Here is a 23,212-nt window from a genome sequence, read left to right on the forward strand (position 1 = left end):
CGCTCCACTGCCCACGCCCGGGAGATGGATGCGCTCAAGGGTAGGCGTGTAGTGTTGTTTGTAATGAAAGATAAATAGGGAGAAAACAAAACTTTAGAATAGAAAGCCGGCGAAAGGACCTAAACGACTGGAAAAACCTGTACAGTTATACTAACGGGGAAAAAAAGTTCACTTAAGCAGGGGTCAGAGAAACAGAAATGAGGGGCGTTTCTGCCCCTTTAGATTGTTTGCTTTATGGCCAGAGGCCTGTCACCCGAACACAGTTATTTTGTTTTTGGTAGATAGTAGTTTCAAATTGGAAAACAATGTAAGCATTCCATCCTGGTAAGAAAATGATGCCAGACAATCTTTTAAAGTTTCAACGCAGGCAGAGACAAAACAAAATTACCACCATAAACATTTTTAAAGGATGAGAATGCATGTAGTTTTCAACATATATAATATATATGATATATGATAATATGTTATATATGTATGGCACTCGTCCTGCAGTTTGAACTCGGGCCTGGGCACAGTCCCTGAACTTCTTTTGCTCAAGACTAACACTCTACCTCTGGAACCATGACTTTCCCCTTCTGGCTTTTTGGCAGTTTATTGGAGATACAAGTCCTGCCTGGGCTGGCTTTGAACCACAATCCCCAGTGTGCTGCCAGCACCCAGCATACATCTTTGTAATACTATTTTTCTTTTCTGTAAACTTCCTCATATGTGTATTACATATTTACATATATTAGCTATATACTTATAGTCATGTAAATATATGTGTATACACATACACATATGTATATGTATACATATACACGTATTAGTTACACTTGTGTTGGTTATGGATATTGAACTTGTGGTCCCTCTGCCTCAGCTTCCCCACTATCTAGGGGTGAAAAGTACCTTGAACATTCATTGTTGGTGATCAGCAAGTAAATAGATTGAAGGAGAATGCAAACTTATGAAATGTGGCACAGATAAGAGTTTTAATCTCTCATACAACCATTTCTCATTGAATGTTATTACAGAGTTTTAAATTTACTTTTCCTCTGAAGACTTGATCTCAGTGTATATAGTAAACTGGCAATAACCCAAAGGAAAAGGAATGTATAAATTCTATTATGTAGCTAAAGGCAAAGCAGTTACAGTCTTAAGAAGAACATGATGGATGAATCACACAGGGAAAGAGGCTTGGGCTTCTGGGTGAAGGGAGGTGGTCAATCTCTCTGATAAATTGAGTGGGAGGATGTACACAGCAAAGCAGCATTATCTTGTTAAGCAGGTAACTTCCTGTGGCTATCTCTGTCGGGATCAGGTGTTAAACACTCCTTCCAGCCTCTGTCTCTTTCTCTCCTCCCACTCCACACCATGGATGGATCTTCTCCAGGTAGAAGTGAGAGGAATGACATAGAAACAACTGTGTCTGTGTCTGGTTCTTACTAATGTAGGCACATGTAGGCTTCTTTGTACAAAAAAACAGCTTGTCACAGCCATTTTTTTTCCAGTCTGGGGCTTGAACTCATGGCCTGAGCACTGTCCCTGAGCTTCCTTTGCTCAAGGCTAGCATTCTACCACTTGAGCCACAGTGCTATTTCTTATCACAGCCATTCTTATTTGCAGTTTTCTAAAACTGTAGATGTGCCAAAGATTGTAGGTGAATATTTTGTTGTCCTGTATTAAGAACCAGCACCAAAAGATTCTATGATATTGTTCATATGAGAGGAAAATGACAGGATTTTTTTAAAAACATTTTTTTGGGGGGGGGTCCGGTCATGGGGCCTGAACTCTGGGCCTGGGCACTGTCCCTCAGCTCTTCAGCTCAAGGCTAGCGCTCTACCACTTGAGCCACAGCGCCACTTCCGGCTTTTTTCTTTTTGCTTATGTGGTGTTGAGGAATCAAACCCAGGGCCTCATGCATACAAGGTAAGCACTCTACCACTGAGCCACCTTCCCAGCCCCGACAGGATTTTTTTATATTTGATATTAGCTATAAAATGGTTGTCCCAGTCAGCTTTAAAATTAACAAAGACTTGGGCATATGGTGGTCTTTAAGCCATGCAAAATTTAAAAAAAATTAAGACAACAAGCTGAACGTCTGTGAAGTTTCTTGATGTTAATCAACATAAGGCCTAATTTAAAAATATAATAATAGAAAATCTATGTGTAACTATGGTTGGCTTTCCTAGTATTTTCAAATACAATTCAAGCTTGCACTGTGTACTTACACACACATACAATTTTTAGTCTTTATTTCTTACTGTGTGTTTCCATAAATATTGCCGTGGAAAATATTCATTATATAATATGGTGCAAAAATTAATTGGTTAAAAAGCTTAAATATATGTATAAATATATATCTATATATACATATCCACACACATGCATAGATGTATGTATACATATATCCATCCACATATTTTCCTTTTTTTTCTTTTGGTGATGATACTGGGACCTTGTATATGCTAAAGATGAACACTATTCCAGTCTTATGCTATTCTTCTTGTACAGGTGTTTTGCTCACTATATTACATAAAAAAGGAAGAGTAAAAAACAAAGTTTTTCATATATGTGTGTGTGTATATATATGTGTGTGTGTGTGTGTGTGTGTGTGTGTGTATATATATATATATATATATATATATATATATACATATATTGCTCCCCAAACCACAGACATGAGTAAAATTGAATTACTCAGATGTTGGTGAAGTAAAAATGGCCCAAATTTGACTTCAAGAATCTGGATTTGAGTTGGCCATAATGTGATACTGGGTAAAACTCCTTCTCAGCCATAGCCTTGAAATCTAAATTTGGAAGAATAATGTATACCTCACAGTCTCTTGTGAGATTTAAATGAACTTCAGAAATGTGAAAGTACTTAACATAATTCCTGGGATACATAAGTCCTTTATTCTTTTCCCCTTCCTTCCTTCCTTCCAACTGAACCTTCCTCTTTCTATCTGAAGTTTGATGTTTTCTCCACTAGATGGTGATGGTTGGTAGAAAAAAAATAAGCAAAAAAAGCCATACCAGCAGCGACTTTTTTTTTTTTTTTTTTTTTTTGCATTTTCAATTTGTGTTTTAATTTCACAACACTGTTTAACAAAATAAGGTCACAGTCCCGGACTGAGCACTTGGCAAAGGAAAGGAAGACGTAGATACTCACAGAAAACCACCACTGTGGACCAACACCGTTTCAAAACCCCAATCCATGTTTGCCAGGTAATGAGTCCAGTGCTAATTGATAGGGTGGATCCTTGCCTGAGCCCATGGGCCCACCGGAGTCGGGGCCCCTTCCTCGCCTGGCTGTCTTCCCCCACACTTCCTGCACTGCTAGCATCAACCTGCAGCCTGCGCCTTAGCAGCGTTTATTTTTTTTTTTTTGAAAAATCTTTTTACTCTGCTTTGCCTAACCAAATTTAAACTTTGTTTCTGGTGGCATAAACATAAATAAATACATTAGTATTATAATGTTATTATAAAGTTGCAGGAAATGAAATCAATGTGAAGCAAAAAAAAACCCAGGCTTAAATTTTCTTTAAGACCTTGTTGCTTGTTTTCAACTGACCTTGACTGTTTGCTTTGAGCTCAATAACTATCTTTCCTCCCTTTCCTCAGTCAGAATGGGGACAATACTTTGAACTCCAGCGGATCTTCTTAAATATTAGTAACCACATTACACTCTCAGCCTGGCTGCAATACCTGAATGCAGGTATATTTTTAAGTCTCCTAGTATTATTAAACATCTAGGTATTCATCTTATAGCTTCATATTCATACACAAGCCCAATTAATCCCACATGACAAACATCTCTGCCATCTTTAGTCATCCTCCTGAAACTTTGCCTTTGGTCATCTGTTGTTCTTAGCCTGTGATTTTTCTCCCCTAACCTAAGCTTTCTAGATTTTATGCTACGGTGCTTTGTAGTTTATTCTAACACATTTTATACAATTTCTTAGTATTATAAATAAGGCCTTTTAATTCTATTCTCTTATCTTTATTGATATAAGTGAATTGATATTTGTTAATTTTTTAATATTTGATATTTTTATGAACTTTTAAATTAGTTTTAACTGATTTTTTTTCAAGTGATACCGAGCAGCTGTTCAAGGTCCCATGCACATAGAAGCCAATATTGTGCTATTATGTTTTCTTTTTTAAAGACAGAACTTTTATTAAAGACCAACTGACAAGGACATACAAGGTGTGCCCAAATCTGTGCCCCAATTTATTGTCAGTGAGGCAATTTATGGGAAGGGTTAGGGGAGAAGCTGCTTGTTGATCGAATGGTAAATATTAGTTCCTTTGTGCACTATGCCTCTGCCGAGTTGCATGTTCTACGCCTACCTTGTGAGAGGCAGTTATCATGTTTTCCACGGGAGACTTTGCACTTCTAACATTGGGAGGTTATCAGCAGGCAAACAGGCTTCTTCTGCACATGCTCAAACTGAAATAACCATTTTTTATTTGGTCTCTGATGAGTTCTAGAGGCATTTCTTGTCAAACGACCTTGAAGACCTTTGTTACTTAATGAATTTATACCTGGTTTTTAGGAGGTTTCACTTGTAACATAATAAAAACTACATCTAATCTTCCATTCTTAGCATAGATGTTCTGAATCTCCGGGGATTTCCAGAGTGACAAGACTGCCATTGTTTTACTAATATAACAAGTCATGGTCTGCCCTTAAGGTTGGAATTTGGCAACAGCCCTATCTCTGTGGAAAGAAAGGAAGCTAGAGATGCGGATCATATCACCTTAGATTACAAGATGATTCTACAATAAAAATGTAGGACATTGAAGCTCAATGGAGCTTATTCTAGGAGGGTGGTAGGCTCAGACTCTAAAAGTGAGGGTTTGGAGTCCTGTCCTGGGATCCTCCTGGACCTTACTTCTTGGATCTGGAATGCCCTCCAAAGTCCCATGTCTTAAAGGGGAGGTTGCAGTTCATGACTCTTGGGATGTAATTGAACCTTTAGGACATAAGGCCTAGTGTAGGAAGTTAGGCTATCAAACAAGTATTCTTAAAGGGAATATTAGGACCTTGCCCTTTCCCATTTCTCTTCTTTCCTGGCTGCTTTGAGGTGAGAACTGCCCCTCTCCCCCATGTAGTCCTGGGATCAAAATCAAAGGGGCTGCTAAATCTGTTTAGAACCTGAAAAACTATGAACCAGAATAAACAATATGAACCAAAAATAAATCTTCCTCTTTTAAAGTTCATTTTCTCAGGTATTTTGTTATAGTCAAGAAAAGTTGGTGAATGCACACTCACCTGTGTTTCCATAACAAAATCTTAATAATCTCAGAATAGTTCTTTCAGTAAGTTCTATAAGTTCTACCAAATTGCCAAAACAAAGGTGGTTGTAGATGACCTAAATTTTTAGCCAAATGTAAATGCAGATGATCCCTGATGCTTAAGACTTTGTCTAAAGTGGGAACTGTCATATACTCTTAATCAGTAGAATTAGTGCTGAGTAGTTTAAAGTCATAATTGAATTACAGAATATCTAGTAGTTCTTAGGATAATACATTTGCCTCTTTTATTCTAATATTGGGTATTGTCAAATAATTTAAATAGACAGGTCTTTTGACAAAACTCTATATTGATCCTTCACTTAAAAAAACTCTAAAGTGACGCTGTAGCTCAAGTGGTAGAGCGCTCGCCTTGAGTTGAAGAGCTGAGGGACAACGCCCAGGCCCAGAGTTCAAGCCCCACGACCGACAAAAAAAAAAAAAAAAAAAACTATATAGAGAAAAAAAACTCTAAGCAGGGTGCTGGTGGCTCAAGCCTGTAATCCTAGTTACTTAGGATGCTAAGATTTTAGGGTTGTGTTTTGAAGCCAGCCCAGATAGGAAAATCCATAAGACACTTACCTAGAATTAACTTCTAAAATTGCCAGAGTGGAGCAGTGGCTTAAGTAATAGAGAACCTTCCGCAAAAAAGTTCAGGGACAGCACCAAGACTCTGAAATTAGGTCTAAGGACCAGTGAGGGAGAAAAAAAAAAGCAAACACACACACACACACACACACACACACACACACACTCACACACACACACACACACACAACCAAAAAAATCCCACCAAAAACCCCTCTGATGAACAAGCTGCCTCTTAACAGGATGGATTTTTTCGATGAAACTAGCAACTATTATGTTTAATGATATTAAAAGCATACATGATGGTTTTTGATATTCTTATTCCTCATTCTTTCACATCATGTCCTGTAGTATCTGGCCAGCCCTTCACTATGTCTGGGACACTATTTGTCTTTCAGCAGAGAGATGTCCTTTTTAGCCTTTCCTGACACCCTCTCCCCCCAGGATAGTGTAGCATTGTATGTCATATGCTTATTTGACACCTTGTCTATCCCTCATAAGAGTTATCTTGTAGTCCAATTGCAAGTTTCCGTTCTTCCTGCCAACTTGCATTAGTGGGTAGAGCTCTTTTTTTCACCTTGACCTCTTTGTGCCAGGCACTGTGCCGGACATGTAGTGAGATGTACTCAAATGGAATCTGTGAGTGAAAATAACCAGGGAGGCCTAAAATGAAGGCTTAATTCATTTCTTCCAAGGGTCATTCTTGGAACATTCTGTTTCTTCTGGTAAATCACACAAATCCAGCTTTTCGTGATGGAGAAGTAAGAGGAAGACTTGCTGCTGGTTTCAAGATATTTACAGAAACCTTCCTCTTCCCCCCAAAAATGGAATGATAGAAAAATAAACAACCTTTTTCAGAAGTGAAGATAAAATGTTCATCTAGGAAGACTGGAAGGTTGACCCTAAGAAGAAAGCCTGAACTGCTTGTTTTATAGCGATGGAATTTTACTTGAGGAAAGAAGAGAGCATTAAATTGGTTGGAAGTTGTTGGGCGAGAGGGCTGAAAGAACAAACCTTTCATGGGTGCTGGATGTTCTAGGCATTGCTGGTATTACATCAGGATCTGGAAGACCCAGCAGCTCCTATGTTACCTGGCTTTGCTTGGGCTCCTGAAGACTGACAGCTGAAGGAACACCTGCTGGAAGTGCCCACAGCACAGGCACTTGGTACCCTCAGCAAAGCCAGTGGTCAGATTTTAAGAAGGAATGTGATGGGGGCAACAGAAACCTATGGACCAGTATGAGGAATTGAGCTAACAGGACGATTTTCAGAACATTTAAGCAACTCTGAGGAATTGCCAGAAGTAGCCATGGGGCACAATAGGAACTTCTGAGTGACTGCTAGGTAGAATGGAGGATAAAGGAGAAGTTAAGAGACCTTGTGAAAAAGGCATTTGAAATTTATATGGAAGTCAATAATTGCTGCTGTCAAAATCTGAATACTCTGAAATTTTTATTTTTTGATGATTCTGTCTTTATGTATGGTGTTTTCAAGTGTATATCTTTGGGAGAGTAAGGATGAGAGTATAGAACTTGAGGGAAGGAAGAATAAAAAAGTACAGCAAAAGTAAACTATACAATTCATTGGTGGAGATGCAAAGGAGGGATTGCAAAAGAGTAAGGGAACAGAAGACATGGTATGAAAGGAAATATGCTTATTAACTGACTCATGTAATTATAATCCCTCTGTATATCACCTCCATAATAACAATAAAGTAAATACATTTAAATATCTGAGTATATATAGAAGAGAAAAAAATGAACTATGGCCACTGCTTTACCCTACATGGATACTGAATTCAAACTGGAACATCAGCTTCCATGTGACAGTAAGTACTTTAAAGCTTCCTTCCACAAGCTAACGAGAGTATCTTCTTGGTTTTGTGGTGGATGTTGTCTTAGAGAGAACATAAATAGCATTTATCATAAAAAGAGATCAATTTGACTTCATTAAAAGAGAAAAACAGAAGTTCTTCCATAGACACCTCTAAGAAAAGATAAGGCTGAGAGGAAATACTTACAACCTACATCTGTACTGGACTTGTAAGCAGAATATGTAAAGAATCTTTACTTCTCAATACTAAAACAAAATTACTTACTTTGTAAATGGTAGAAGTTTATAAAGAATGCCTCATATAGGAAGATACTTTTGCTAAAAGTCCCACAGAGAAATAAAAATTAAAACCACAAAGACATGTCACTATACTCAGACTAGGATGACTAAGATAAAATGACTGTTAATATTACATGCTATTAAATAAAATTAATAGTAAGATTAAATACTATACCATTTCTTTTTAATATTGTACTAGAGGCCCTATGACATAAGAAAAATAAAGAACAGAAATTTGAAAAGGAAATAAAAATCTTTTCTATTTGTACATTAGGAAATTGTGAACATAGAAGATAAAAACCATACAGAAAACTTTTTGAACTGATAATAGTTTACAAAGTTGCCTGCTTAAAACATTCACTCTTATAAGTAGGTATAGCCAGAAAAGGATGTTTAAAAGCAAAACACCATACTAAATAAAAATGTGAACTCCTTAAGAATAAATCTAGTACAAGGTGTAAAAGATATTTTTGTTTATACAGAGAAAGAAAATAATACAATCTTATTGAGAATTCGTTTCTCAGTACCACATAAACTGAAAAGGCTGGAAGTGGCACTGTGGCTCAATGTAGAGTGCTAACCTTGAACAAAAAGCTCAGGGACAGTGCCCAGCCCTTGAATTCAAGCTCCAGAACCAGAAAATAAAAAACAACAATCAAAAAAACAAAAAAAGAGTAAAGAGTTTAGATATATATTTCATAACAGACAAAAAGACCAATATATGTATGTATTGCATATCATATATGTAGTATATGAGAAAGTCATTAATAATTAGAAAAATGCAATTAAAATAAAATTTTATATTATTACACACTTATTAGCAAAATTTAAAGTGTTGTTAAAACATAGAGCAAATGACAACTATTTTGTGCAACTACTTAAAGATAATAAATATATTTAAAATAGAACTTAATATTTGTCAAATACTCTACATAGATGGAATAGGAGCCTAGATTGCAGAGGTCCCTAAGAGTTCTGTATGTAAAATATCTATTAATAAATATTTGTTGCTTAAAAGTGTAGTAGAGTACAATCTTTTTAGGGTTTCTTAAGAGTACAAGTATTCACTATGTAAGCAACTTACCCCCCTACCCCCAAACAAAACACACAGAGCAAAGGATCATTTCTCTGGTGCTGGTTACAGTACGCATTTATATGTATGTTTATATGCAGAATAATCTTCATGGCAGCTGGAAATTGAATGCAATCAAAATGTCTATCAACAGTAGAATACATTGTAATATTTACACAATGGAATGTTGCATAATAATGAAAATGAATGGAATAGAGTACATGATTTAATAATGAATCAAAGAAAATTTTGACAAAAAAGCAGTATGAATCTATTCACATATACAACCTTGTACTTTTAGAGTATATATGCATAGAGAGAAAGAGATATCTCTCTCTCTCTCTCTCTCTATATATATATATATACATATATATATGGTAAAAGAAAAAAGAAAATCAAAAGAAAAGAAAATCAAAGAAATTATTTTAAAATTCGGAGTATTAGTTAAGGGAAAGAATTCGGGACAGGATGTAGAGGTACTAGCAGTATGTGAGTTGGTGGATAGCTTTATGGGTGTCGGTAATTCTTTCTTAAACTACACTTACAAATTTTCCTGTATAGTATCTCAATGAAGGAAAATTATTTCAACAGCAAGTTGTTTTGTACTGTCAATAAAATAAGATTTGGGATATTTTGTTCTTTTGAATTTAGATTAAATGTTTCAGCTGGTATCTTATTTTTTACAATATTTTGTAGCCATGACAGTAATAGTACCACTAATGACCATAAAGGTTGCATTAATCAAGTCCCTCTTTTGCATGAAGGGTCATATTTACCACATTTCTTACCCTTTGTTCACTGTTTAAAGGCAAATATTGCTATCCTCATTTAACAGATGAGAAAAGCCAAGGCTCAGGAAGATTGAGCAGCAGTTCTGTGTTTGTACAGCTAGGGAATTTTAAATTCAAGCCTCCATCCTCTATCTCTAATGTCCACGAGACTCCCATAAGGCAAGTCTCTTTATTATAGCATTTACAAATTTACTTTAATGGAAGATTTTCTCAGATTGAAAAAATGTTTATTTTAGAAAAATTAATAACTCTAGGAAAGTAAAGACCTAATTTGGTATAGCAATTTTACCTGATACTCTACTATCTTTCTGTAGTGTCATCCATCAATGTATAGTGGCAATCTGTCTTTTTACAGAAAAAAAAATGGGAGCCTACAGCATAAATACTATTCCAGAATCTTCCTTTGCCTTCTAATTTTACAGTAGATTTTGTTCTCATGTTATTAAACACTAATACATATGCTAGATGAAGTATAGTGTTCTTTATTAGGAGGACACCAATCTACTTAACCAATAACTGTGCTTAGGTTCCACTGACAGTGTAAAGTATAACAAATAACATCAGGATCTTATCTTCAAAGATCATATCTTAGGATGACTTTCTTTGAGGTAAAACTCTTACAGATGCAAGTGTGGGGTCAAAAGGCATATTATCTTCTACAGAATTTAGAGGAGAGAACATTCCTACCAGATGCGTGTGGGCAGTATCTACCCCACCCTTTCCATATGGGGTAGTTTCACCTTATTAGCTGCAGTGGTCCTCTTGAACAACTGAAAATTTTGTATCTATCCTTAATACTTTTGGATGTATAGAAAAATCTAGCAAATTAAGAACCATTACATGGCGGGGGGGGGGGGGGGGGGAGGATGGGAAGGGATGGGAAGGGGAAACAAAGGAGGAGGCTACAATGCTTGATAAGAAATGTACTCATTATCTTGCCCATGTAATTGTAACCCCTCTGTACAGTATTTTCACAATAAAATAAATAAAAAAAGAACCATTACATAATAGCCCAACATAATTTCTACCTAGAAATGCTCCTTTATTTTTATAGTTTTCATATTTTCCTAGAGACTGGGGAAGTTTTCACCAGCTTCCCATAGGGGTCCCTATAGCAGTGTTTTTCTCTTGTGGAAAATTTCTCTCCTCAACCTTTCTTACCCTTTTGAGAGAGGCAGGCCAACATTTGGTCAGAAGATCATGACTTGAGCTTTGCACTTCTGTAATTTCATGCCTTGTTACTATCATGAGCTTCTTCAAACTTCTAAATCTTCTTCCAACTTAGAAGGTAGAAAATCATCCCCAAGAATGTAAATACAAATAAATATACTCTTCTTTCAGTTCCTAAAACTAGAAAATGATGATTCATGCTGTAGATTGGGAATTAACAAATTGGGAATGAGCCCTTTTAGACTTCTTCCAATTGTTTAGAATGCATATTCCCAACAGAAGCAGGAATTTTACCTTGTGGCAAGGGTAACTTTTCTCTCTCATTTTTAGGCTTTAAGTGTCTATGTGAGTGAGAGCGATATAGATGGGGAAAGGGACAGAAAGAATCCTATGGTATTAGGATGGAATTAGACATATGTGTATAAAAGCATATGATTTTTTATATATTTTTATTGTAAAGATACTGTACAGAGGGGTGACAGTTACATGAATAAGGTAATGAGTACATTTCCTATTGAAAAAGCATATGATTTTATTTTTTTTTTTACAGATGATTTTTCTTTTTATTGTGAAAATACCATACAGAGGGGTTACAATTATATGAGCAAGGTAATGAGTACATTTCTTATCAAGCATTGTTTTTTTTATTGTAAACATACTGTACAGAGGGGTTAAAATTACATGGGCAAGATAATGAGTACGTTTCTTATCAAGCATTGCATCTTCCTCCTTTGTTTACCCTTCACATGCCTTCCCAGCCTCCCCCCACCCCCCCCAACCAATCCTCCCCCCCACCACCAAAGTTGTAAAGTTTGTTTTCCACATGTACTTCTCATTGTTGCAACGGGTCAACCTGTGTCCTTAAACGACTTGTTTTTCCCCTTCTCCTCCACAAATTATACTGACATCAAATATAGTGAAAGCAGGGGTTATACTGTGGGGGAGGGACATACAATGCAACAAAGAGATAATCTTACAAATGTGTTAGAAACAAATGCATGAAAGAAAAAAACCATTAGGGTTCATTTTCCTAACATCACATTATCTGACCTTTTCTGCTTGACTCAGACATATACTAGATATTGCAAATAAGGGAAACCATGGGACCTATGTTTCTTTGGGCTTGGCTTACTTCACTTAATATAATTTTTCCCAAGCATTTCCATTTCCTAACAAATGGGGTAATGTCATTCTTTCGGATGGGGGCATAGAATTCCATTGTGTATATATACCACATTTTCTTGATCCATTCATCTACTGAGGGGCATCTGGGTTGGTTCCATATCTTAGCTATGGTAAATAATGCTGCAATAAACATAGTTGTGCTGGTAGCTTTAATGTGGTCTTGTTTGTAAACATTTGGGTAAATGCCCAAAAGTGGGATTGCTGGGTCATAGGGAAGCTCTATGTGAAGTCTTTTGAGGAACCTCCATACTGCTTTCCAAAGTGGTTGAACAAGTTTACACTCCCACCAGCAATGTAATAAGGTTCCCTTCTGTCCACATCCCCTCCAGCATCTGTTGTTATTAGAGTTCTTGATTTTTGCCATTCTAACTGGGGTGAGGTGGTATCTCAATGTTGTTTTGATTGAAAAAGCATATGATTTTAAAGATGCATATTTCTTAGCTCTGTTTACTGACTAGGAGCAATGACATGCCAGAGGCAAAAAGCACTGCAGTATCTGATCTTAATCCAGAAATTTCCTTTACTGAAAGTAAAGAGTACTCATTGAAGAAATGGCATGAAAAAGGATAAAATAGCATGGAAAAAGTAGATAAAATAAGGAAGCAACCAAAAATAACAGTAATATATAAAAAATACATAAGTGCTAGCTCAAGATTCTTCCGTTGGTCCATTGTGGGACAATTTGAGCATCAAATTGAAGAAAGTAAGGAATGTGTATTCTATTTTTATTATTCATGACTTCATACTGATACTAGAAGGGGCTCAGAATAAGGATGGTAAACAGTACTTTATAGAAGAACATGATATAATTGGTAGAATTATAGAACCACCATTTCATGATCACTGTGCTAATAATTCAGGCAAAGACAGATACTAATACCCAGAGCAATAGATTTCCAGGGATCCGGATACCCATAAATTCTCATGAATTACTCGTTAGTTACAAAGAGAATGACAATTTACATTGGAGAAATTTGACAGACAGCACCATAATCAGATTACCAAATTTAGCATCACTAATAAGAACAAAGCCTACATCACCTGTTGTGATGTTCTGAGAAAGATACAGTGGTCTTCTTGCCATAAGGATAACTTAATTTCACACATGAAGATATGGTCACTCAATTTAAATTAAATATTTTATGAAGCAGTTTGTCTAGAATCTTCAAAATTGATAATGTAATGAGAAAAAATAAAATATTGAGTATGATCCTTGAACAGATAAAAGCCAGGGCCATGCAAATCTCTGATTTTTCAACTGGACCTTGTTTTATGTCTTCATGGTCTGTGCATATAGAGTTAGAGGTAAAATGCCAGGAAGTCTACAATTTTCAGAAAGAAGTGAAAGGTAAAAAATCTGGAAAACACGAACATTTGCTGAGTGTAGGTGAAAAGTATATAGATATTCCTTTTATTATTTCTGAAAATTCTCTGTAGTTTTGAGGTATACAATTTTTAAAATTCTGGGTTTTAAATTTTATTTGTGTATTTATTTATGTTTTTATGTATGTATTTATTTATTATTAAAATATTTGTCCCTCTTTCCTAACATTTAAAATCATTGATTTTGGTGAGCTGGAAAATATAGACAATAAATTAGCACAGTAGCAACTATATATTAGCTCTAAAAATGTTTTCTGTTAGTGATAAGTATTACACTGATGCTAAAGCAAGGTGCTTCTTGTCTTTTTTTAAAAAAGAAATAATGCCATTTCTAAGGCTTTTGAACTCAGGGCCTCATGTTCTTGCTTGGCTTTTTCACTCAAGTCTAGCACTCTATCACTTGAACCATAGCCAAACCTCCACCTCCAACTTTTTGCTAGTTAATTGGAGATAAGAGTCTCACAGACTTTTCTGCTGGGCTACTTCAAATCGTCATCCTCAGAGTTTGGCCTTCTCAGTACCTAAGATTACAGGGGTGAACTGCTAGCACCTAGCACTCAGCTATTCTTTATTCTTTTTGCAGTCTGGGAATTAACTCAAGTCCTCATGTATGTTAGGCAAATGCTGCCCAGTACTGAGCTACTGTGTCAGTCCTGAAGTTTGTTTTTCAAAAATTGAGCGAAATGTGTTTTGAATAGTATTTATATAATATACTTTCTTCCCATTGAAATAGGTGTTGTTTTCTAAACAACACGTTAACTCTGATATACATTTTCATTTCTCAATAAAGTAAGAGGGAATATAATTAGAGGAACAACTATCAAGATCATGAAATTAAGTCTTTCTTAATACATTTGTAAAAGATTAATTTTAAATGATTCCATCTATACTTTTATTTAGGTTTATAACCATTTTATTTTACTTTATTTTGCATAATAAAAGAACACAGCAAAGTTATTATATGCCTAAGGCATAGGTTTTTGGGTTTTGTTTTGTTTTGGTTTTGGTTTATTTTTGTGCTAATGCTGAAAATTGAACCCAGAGCCTTATACCAGTACATAGTAGGTGAACTATCCCCACAGCCCACATGGAAGTTTTAGAGACTCATTTTTTATTGCAAAATACTTAGCTACTTACTCACTGTCACTTGGAAATTTTAAGTCTAAATATCAAATGGTGCTATAAACAAGTGTGGATGTTCTGTAACATCAGTCTCCTCCTTGCACAAAGTATCCAATCTCCAAGCATAATATGAAATGTTATTTTTAAACTACCACGAGGTTTCCTTTTAATTATATAATCTTATTATATGGCATTTGTACTGGAGTATGCAGATCTCTCTCCCCCTCACCATTTTCTTTTTTCCCCTTTAGCCCCAGGTAACTTTATAAGTGTGAGGTATAATTGAGGGTCCTCTGGATCCCCGCCTTGGTCACTTGGAACAGCTGGTCACAGACTGCTCTGTAGTTCTTGTTTCCCTTCATTTAATGCTCTTTTTACTAAGCATATTGAGTTTTTTCCTTGGTAACACCTTATTAAAGTGTACTTTATAATCATAAAGTTTACCTATCCACTGATACCAGGGCTTATCTCAGTGTCTTGCACTCTTGCTTGGCTTTTTTGCTCAAGGTTGGCACTCTACTACTAGAACCACACCTGCACTTAAAATTCACTTAAGTGTACAAGTCAGCAATGTTTTAAGAAAGTCAACGATGTAGCCGGATGCTGGTGGCTCATGACTATAATCCTAGTTACTCAGAAGGCTGAGATCTGAGGATGGTGGTTCAAAGCCAGCCAAGGCAAAAAAGTTAGAAAGACTCTTATCTTCAATTAACAACCCTAAAATTGGATATGAAGCTGTGGCTCAAATAGTAGATCAGTAGCCTTGAGTCAAAGAAGCTGAGGAGGAGCACCCAGGACCTGAGTTAAAGCCTCACGATTGGCACACACAAAGTCAACAAGGTGTATTATTATCACCACAAGACATTGCCTTTCTTGACTCTGTTTACAGTTAATCTTTGTTCTTACTCTGTGTCTCAGGCAACCACCTGAACGTTTTATATTATATGGTCTTTGCTTCTGACCTTTTCTTTTCCACTTATCCCAGATTTCTGTTTATTCATGTTGTAGCAAGCATTAGTATTTTATTCCTTCTTATTGCTGAGTAGTTAATATGGGCATACTACATTATGTTTGTCCACTTAGAAAACTGATGAGCATTTAGAGTGTCTCTTTTTTCTTTTACTATTGAGACCAATGCTTCCACAAACATTCATATACAAAGTTTTATGTTTAAATTTCTACATTGGAAATAACTTTGAAAGAAACTGATAAACTATGTTCCAAACACCTATACCATTTAACATTCCCACAACCTGACTCATGAAAGCTCTGATTTCTCTACACTCCCTTCCACATTTATTTTTCTCTGTCTTTTAAAATTATTATTGTTATGGGCCTTCTAATAGGTATAACATGTTATTTCATTTTGATTTAATTTGCATTGACATAATGAATAATTCAAAGCATTTATTTTATATATTATTTATATATCTTCTTTGATGGCAATGCAAAAATCTTGTTTATTTTTAAAACTGAGATGTTTGTTATCTTATGATATAATAAGAATGCATTATATATTCTACATAAGTCTTTCATCAAATATGTGAGTTCAAGCTACTTTCCAGTCTGTGGCTAATCTTTTACTAATGGTACCTTTGAAGAGCAAATATTTTGAATTTTGATGATAGACAATTGATCATGTTTTGCTTTTATGGGTTATATTTAGTGGTGCTTTATGAAAGGAAGAAGAGTCAGTTGCAATGTGGATAACATGATTGTAGTAGTTTCTAATTTGCATTTTGATACTTGTGATGATTCTTCTACTTTGGTGTGTAGTAGAGGCCTTGTTGATCTGGAAACATTCAGAAAGCTGTGCATAACACAAATGATTAGCATTATCAAGGCAGGTTTGAATGACAAGCAGTGAAGGAGCTGTCAGTGATGCCTGTTCGTGTGGTTCCTCTGACAGACAGTGTACCCTCTTATTCATCTCCTGGAAGTGTCATCTGAAAATAAGCAGATTCTTTCCCATGGCTCTGTGGAAAGCTGTTTTCATTATGTTCATATTTTCAAAAAAGATCAGTAACTCCAAAACACCATGAAAATACTAGAAAAGCTGGTCCTACTGATAGCTTTACTACAAAATTTTCTAGGCACAAGAGCATTTTAAGCTTTCAGACTATTTAATGTGTCTGGACGTAGGATCTTGAGGTTACGTGAATAGACCATATAGGCACGTGGTTAACTGTTGTACCAGATATCTTTTACCCTGAGCTACAATCTACCTGCAAAATTTGCTTCTCCTATGGCTGTTTCTATCTCAGCTAACATCAGCTCTGTCTGACTTACAAGTGCTCAGAAAGAACTGTGTAAATCATCTTTGTCTACTGTCTTTCTTTCATAACCTAATCCAATAATTTCTAAATCCTATTGGTTCTAAATGCAATGTGAAAGCCTGCATGGGATTCTGGGAAAGAGAGGGGATTTTAGAGGAAGAAAACTGTTGAGTTTAGTTAATAAAAATGTATCAACATTGGTTTATGAATGGCCACAGATGTACCATGTCAGTACAAGATGCTGAAAGTAGAAGATATGAGGTACCAGATATAAGGAAACGGAGCTCTGTGAATTTTCTATGAATCGAAAGCTATTCTAACATAAAAATTATTTTTTAAGAAGTCAAGTAGCAGATTCTATAGGCCTGTTGGTCACCAGAGCCTTTGGCTACTTGCTGGGCCTGATGGAATGGAGAGTATGTTTTCGTTGTTCTCATGGTCTCATTAGAGGATGTGTCCACAAGCATCTTTCTTTTGTGGGGAGGGATTTGTTGCACTATCAGTATGTATAGTATAATAATGCCTATAAAATGGGTCTAAATCAGTCTTTTCATCATAATTTTGATAATTTTGTTGTGCATGTACTAGAAAACTAGTAACAGTTCCAGGTTTATTTTTTTACAATAGCTAGTGAAGAGCTCTTTTGTCAGTGCTACTGGGGATTGAACACAGGACTTCTTGTGATTACCAAGCAATCTTTCTGCCACTTGAGCTAGCCTTAATTCAGCAGTTCCATTAAAAAAGGATTATCTTGCAATCCTTTAAATGCCACTTGAAATAGATATATTTATTTTGTATAGAATACACTGACTTGAATTAACCCCCTTCTCCTTTTATTTGAATGTGAGGGTGCAAGATATTGGTGCTGATCTGGGTCATAGAGGGTTTAAGAAACACTGAAATTAAGAAGTCACCACTGATTAGGCCCTAAAGAATTGGAGAGTCATCTGTAATATTAATTCTAGTTTCGACGCAATCAAGGCTTTATGTCACTCAAATCCAGAAATATACCACAATTGGAATGAGGCAGGTGGTTGTTTCTAAATGAACTTTCTTTTCTTTGTCTGGTAGAAAATCAGAGGACAATCATAGTTGTTCCTAAGAGAAAAATCAACCCCTGTTCCTCATACCTACCTAGATGTTGTAAATAGTTGAATATATTTAAAGTATCTTCAAAGATTGAGCAAATGAAGACAAACTTGCTAAGGTCTGCTAACTTCTGATGACAAATTGTCAGACTTGCTATTGCAGCTGGACATGTTCAAAGTTACCATAAGGAGTATGCATGGAGTATGATAAATCTTCCAGATGAGAGCAAGCACTTACATGAGTCCGGAAGGGGTGCATGATTGCCAGGAACAGACCCTGCTTTGTATTTACCAGGGCAATGCCATACTGGTGATAGGGAACGTGGAGCTATTTCATCTTGTGTTCCCAGTTTGTCCTCTCCTTACCTGACCTCTGAAATGGAGCCACTGGCCTTGAAAAGCCTGGTGTCTAAAATTAATATTCTTCTCCATCTGACTAAGAAGGCAACAGCTGAGCAACATGAGATCAAGGGCCATAGTTTAAAGGAGGCTCAGAGTGGAATTTGAGAGAGAGGATACTTCCTCTTGTCATATACACTTGTCTTTTCAGAAGACTTCTACTCGCTGAGAGAAAAGACTCTCAGAGAGTTCTGTAGCCAATTTGAAGTCTACAAAGATTCCTTTTATCTGCCAAATTTTCGTTCTACCCTGGGAGTGGTCCAAACACTATGATGTCTTCCTATAAATGGTAATTATGATTTTTGATTGTTATAACCTATCAAATCTTCTCTTTCTTTCTGTGGGTTGCTTTAAATAACAAGTTGTACTAAACTTCAGGTACACCTTAAGGTATAGTATTCCTTTGCAAAGCAATTATATCTTGGAGCTAAGCTTTTGTTTTTAATATGTTAATGTTTTAAGTGGCTTCCCAATGCAGTTTTAGTAACTTGTAACTGATGTATCTCAATCATAGTTTATGTCAGAACAACTGAGTATTTGTTTTTGCATTTTAATTATGGGTCACTTGTAACTAAACTATATATATATCATAATTTATCTTAGAACAATCAACTGTTTTTGCATTTTAATAATGGGATTTTCAAGAAAGTTCCCAAGAATGGTACCAATGGTCTATAATGCATAGAGTTCTGGTTGATACTATTTGTATTTTTATTTGCTTGAATATAATTTCTTTAGGTGGTATAAAACATATTAGAGCTCTGGATTTAAAAACTTTTGAAATACCAGTTGGTTATTTTGTTATATGAGTTGCTAAAAATGTAATGCAAAGTTTCATGGGGAGAGAATTACAGAGATATCCCCCAAGTGGGAGGCAAAACACCCAGGAGAAGCAGGAGGCCCTCCTTCCTTGTTAAATCCCCTTGGAGGGAAGGAAATGAACAAAATTTGCAAATCCCATCCAAACATCGAGTTCTTTAGAGTCAATATTTAAGTTGGCTATTAGATACTGTAGGGAAGTTTTAAATTTATTTTGTTCTCTCTGAAATAAATCAACACTGGACAGATAATAAGAAAAAGAACACACAGAATTTACTACATGCCTAAGAATAGGAGTATGAGTTTCATAGAGGAGCAGCAGAGCTGTCCCTTATACAGAGCTTAAAGGGATAGGAATTTGGACTTCTGAAGTCAAAAGAGGTTGCTCTGTCCCTGGAAAGATGAAGGAGGAGGTATACAGCAAGCCATGGTTGCCTTGAGGCTCAGATCATCTCTTTCAAATAATAGTCACTGATAGTCATCTCCATCAAGGCTAGGCTTGAGACTCATCTCTTCTTGTGAATAGATCTTTCCTAGGTAGAAAAAGGGAGATACCAGCCAGAGATGCCTTTACCTTTGCCTGCATTGCTATTTACTCATGTGGATGTATTAAGTTTCTTTCTTACAAAAGGACAGATTTCCAGAGCTGTTCCTTTATCTTCAGAGGTCTACAATTTTTCCTACATGGTCAACTTTGAAAAAGACCAAAGAAACATTGGGGGGGGGGGAGGTGAGGCATTTTACTCTGCCACAATATATATTTTGTTTTACAAAATGAGTTATATAGTCACTTGAGATTGCTTCTTACCACTTTTGTAGGAAAAGATTCACCAATGGAAACTCAATACAAATATTTGCATTTCTCTTTCCAATTTGAGTTGTCTCTCCAATTCAAACAGAAGCCACATCCAAATCTTCACTGAGTAAGTTGGTATAATAAGTGTGTGTGCTTTCTTTACAGTCAGGAGACTGAAGCTCTGAAAAGTCACGATTGTGTCTTGATTTACGAGTCTGAGACAGAGGGAAATGAAAATCATACTTCAAATAGTAGCTTAATTACGCTCACCACCAAAATGTTAAAAGTGAAGAGGTTGGAAGAAATCAGCTCGTGTTACAGCAGCAATCAGCTGGAGAAAATGACATTCTTTCAGTGCATGGAAGAGGTTGAGAAAGTAAAATGTTTTCTAGAAGGAAATTCTGATGAACAAGATTCAAGATCTGAAGAGAATGAGGTAATTATATGTTCATTTGATTTCTCCTTATAGGTAGAACCTAACAAACTTAAAATTAACAAACTTAAAATTCTATTTTGTCATTTATATTTAGAATTAAGGAAAGTTATGAATAAGCAAATTTCCTATTTTTAAGAGACAAAAATTCACTCAAGTTAACAAAATTGAACTTGATTAATAATTGGGAGATAATCCTAGCCACTCAGACTCAGAGCAGAAGGATCTAGGTTCAAGGACAGCTGGGGCAGAAAAGTTGGTAAGACTCCATCTCAAAAATAATCAACCAAAAACAGGACTGAAAGTACAAGTTAGGTAGATCAGCAGCTGAGAAATAAAGGAGGAGAGGGGGGAAGGAGGAAGAAGAGGAGAAGGAGGGGGATGAGGAAGGTGGTCTTCCTGCAGGCTGCTCTACATTGTGTTTAATGACTTAAGAATTAGAAAGTGAGCTTGTGGATCTAGAAGTGTAGCTCTGTGGCAGAAGGTATGCTTACCATATCAGAAACCCTGACTTCCTTCCTGCAACCCCAAACACACACACACACACACACACACACACACACACACACACACACACACACACACACAAATGCTGGGACCTCAGATGTGCACTGCCATGCTCCACTATATCAATTTTGAATGTGTTTGTCAGATGTATAAATGATATATAAATAAATGATTGATAAATAGGTAGATGATAGACGGATAGATGGATAGATAGATTGATTGATTGATAGATAGATAGATAGAGCTTGTAGAAACACACTTTAAAGTGTGTACAACTGTTCCGTATAAGTTTCTCATTTCCAGAACTAAAGGTATAGCTTAAATGGTAGAGGACCAGCTTTAAGAGGAAAAGCCAAAGGAGAGAACAAGTCCTTGATTTTAAGCCTTAGTATACACACACACGCACATACACACACACACACACACACAAAGAGACAGAGAGAAAGAGAAGGTATCTATTTTCCTGAAGACTGTGAGCTCATGAAGAATAGTTCTGATAGTGAAGGCCAAAGAAGGGGCTCACAGGACTTGTGATAGCATGGCTATGAAGCTCTGTGTCTTACACTGGGAAGAACAAGTGCCCTGAACTCTATGTCATCTGCATGTTCTGTGTTCTTTGGTGTGTTACTAAATTCAACAAAGGAGTTTCATGATCTGAATAATGAAGTGAAAGCTGTTGAGAAAATTAAATGTCGTGACATGTTCAAAGCACTCAGCATGGTATTTATTGTTAGGTCTGAGGGTTTTAACAGGTGCTCAGGCTGTGAGTCACAGTGGCAAACAAGAATGCAAAGACTTATTAACTTTGCAAGAGAGGAGAGACCATAAACAGCACTGGCCTGCAGGACAATTAACTTGTGAGATGGGGATAGGAACAAGTGGTCTTTGGCCCCTTTGAAAGATGGTAGAAGGGGTGTCCTAAGATTCTGGGTGCTATGGTTTTTCAGGATGTGTTCCAAGCAGGGTCTGAAAAAGATAAAAGCAAGGTTAAGTAGGAACCTGCAACAACAGAATTCAGCTACAAAATGAAGTTACTAGTTTCATCAGTTGGCTTTACATCTAACACCATAGTAAGCATTTTTTCTTTTTATCTTTTTTTAAGAGGATGGTGCTGGAAAGTAAACCCAAGGTCTTGAGCATTCTAAACACATACTCTTAAGTTTGATTGAATTTGAACCCAGCCCCGTGATAAGACTTTATTAAATGTTAGCCAGCAGCAACAGTGGCACCAAGTCATTTTTCTGCCTTACCTTAATCAATTCCCATGTATCATTCATTGAAGCCCAGCACCAGCCTCATGGCGTTTTTGCCCTTGCCTTTGTTCTGGCATATGCAATAGTTTTTGTTTTGTTTTGCTTTTTTTATTTGTGGTATTGAGGATAGAATCTGGTAGGCAAAGCCACCAGTTGACTTTGGTAAGCAAGGCTCTATCATTTGAGGATCCATCCTCAGCCCTTCTGTTTTAATTTTATTTTTGAGATCAGGTCCTGCTGACTTTATAAAAAAATTTTAACTATTGTTCTCCAAACTACTCTTCAGGTAGAAAGGGCATTTGCAGCAACACAAAAACCATGACACAGAGATGTTTTGCATAAAATTCCTAGACGTATTTTATAAGGAGTAAGGAATAATGGAATGTCGTAGAGAGAAGATAGAGATTGAGTAAGTTTTTTTGTGGAGACTTGTGCTTTCCCTTCGAGTCTATACATACATATACATATTTATCTATATCCATGAAGTTTTACTATGCTGCTCAAGCTGGGATTGAACCTTTGATCTCAAGAGATCCTCCTTCTCAGCCTTCCTAGTAGCTGGGACTACACATATATTCTACCATATCTGGCTCAGTTAATACCTCATTTAATAGAGAACAAAACTAAATTTCCATAGGAAACATTTAGGTGAAACATGAATGACTTTTCTGTTAGGGCCTTTACTAGTACAAACAAATAAAGAGAAGGATTTTATTTTCTGTTCATGAATCTCTGTAGGATATGGGAAACAAAAAAACATTCTTGTATAGCTTTGTATGACTCTGAAATCATCAACTAATTGTAGCTGTTTTTATGGATTTCATCATTCTTTCAAGTGCAGTTTTTCTACAAGTTCTGTGACATAATCATTAAAAGTAGGTAAAGAATGAGTAGTGGTAAGTTGGACCATAGACATTTTTAGGAAGAATTATTGTCATGTT

General features: G+C 36.2%; 1 protein-coding gene across 1 annotated transcript in view; it reads left to right on the forward strand.

The window, feature by feature from the left end:
- Mylk4 (myosin light chain kinase family member 4) overlaps nucleotides 1-23,212 on the forward strand; it is a 105,749-nt gene continuing 82,537 nt past the window's right edge. Inside the window, exons 1-2 of the mRNA XM_042680354.1 lie at nucleotides 1-40; nucleotides 20,244-20,514. Of these exons, the coding sequence (XP_042536288.1) occupies nucleotides 20,356-20,514 (159 nt within the window). The 5' untranslated portion in view covers nucleotides 1-40; nucleotides 20,244-20,355. The remainder of the gene's footprint in view (nucleotides 41-20,243; nucleotides 20,515-23,212) is intronic.

Source organism: Dipodomys spectabilis, unplaced genomic scaffold (genome assembly GCF_019054845.1).
Source record: "Dipodomys spectabilis isolate Male_0828 unplaced genomic scaffold, ASM1905484v1 ptg000059l, whole genome shotgun sequence".
NCBI classification, from domain to species: Eukaryota; Metazoa; Chordata; class Mammalia; order Rodentia; family Heteromyidae; genus Dipodomys; species Dipodomys spectabilis.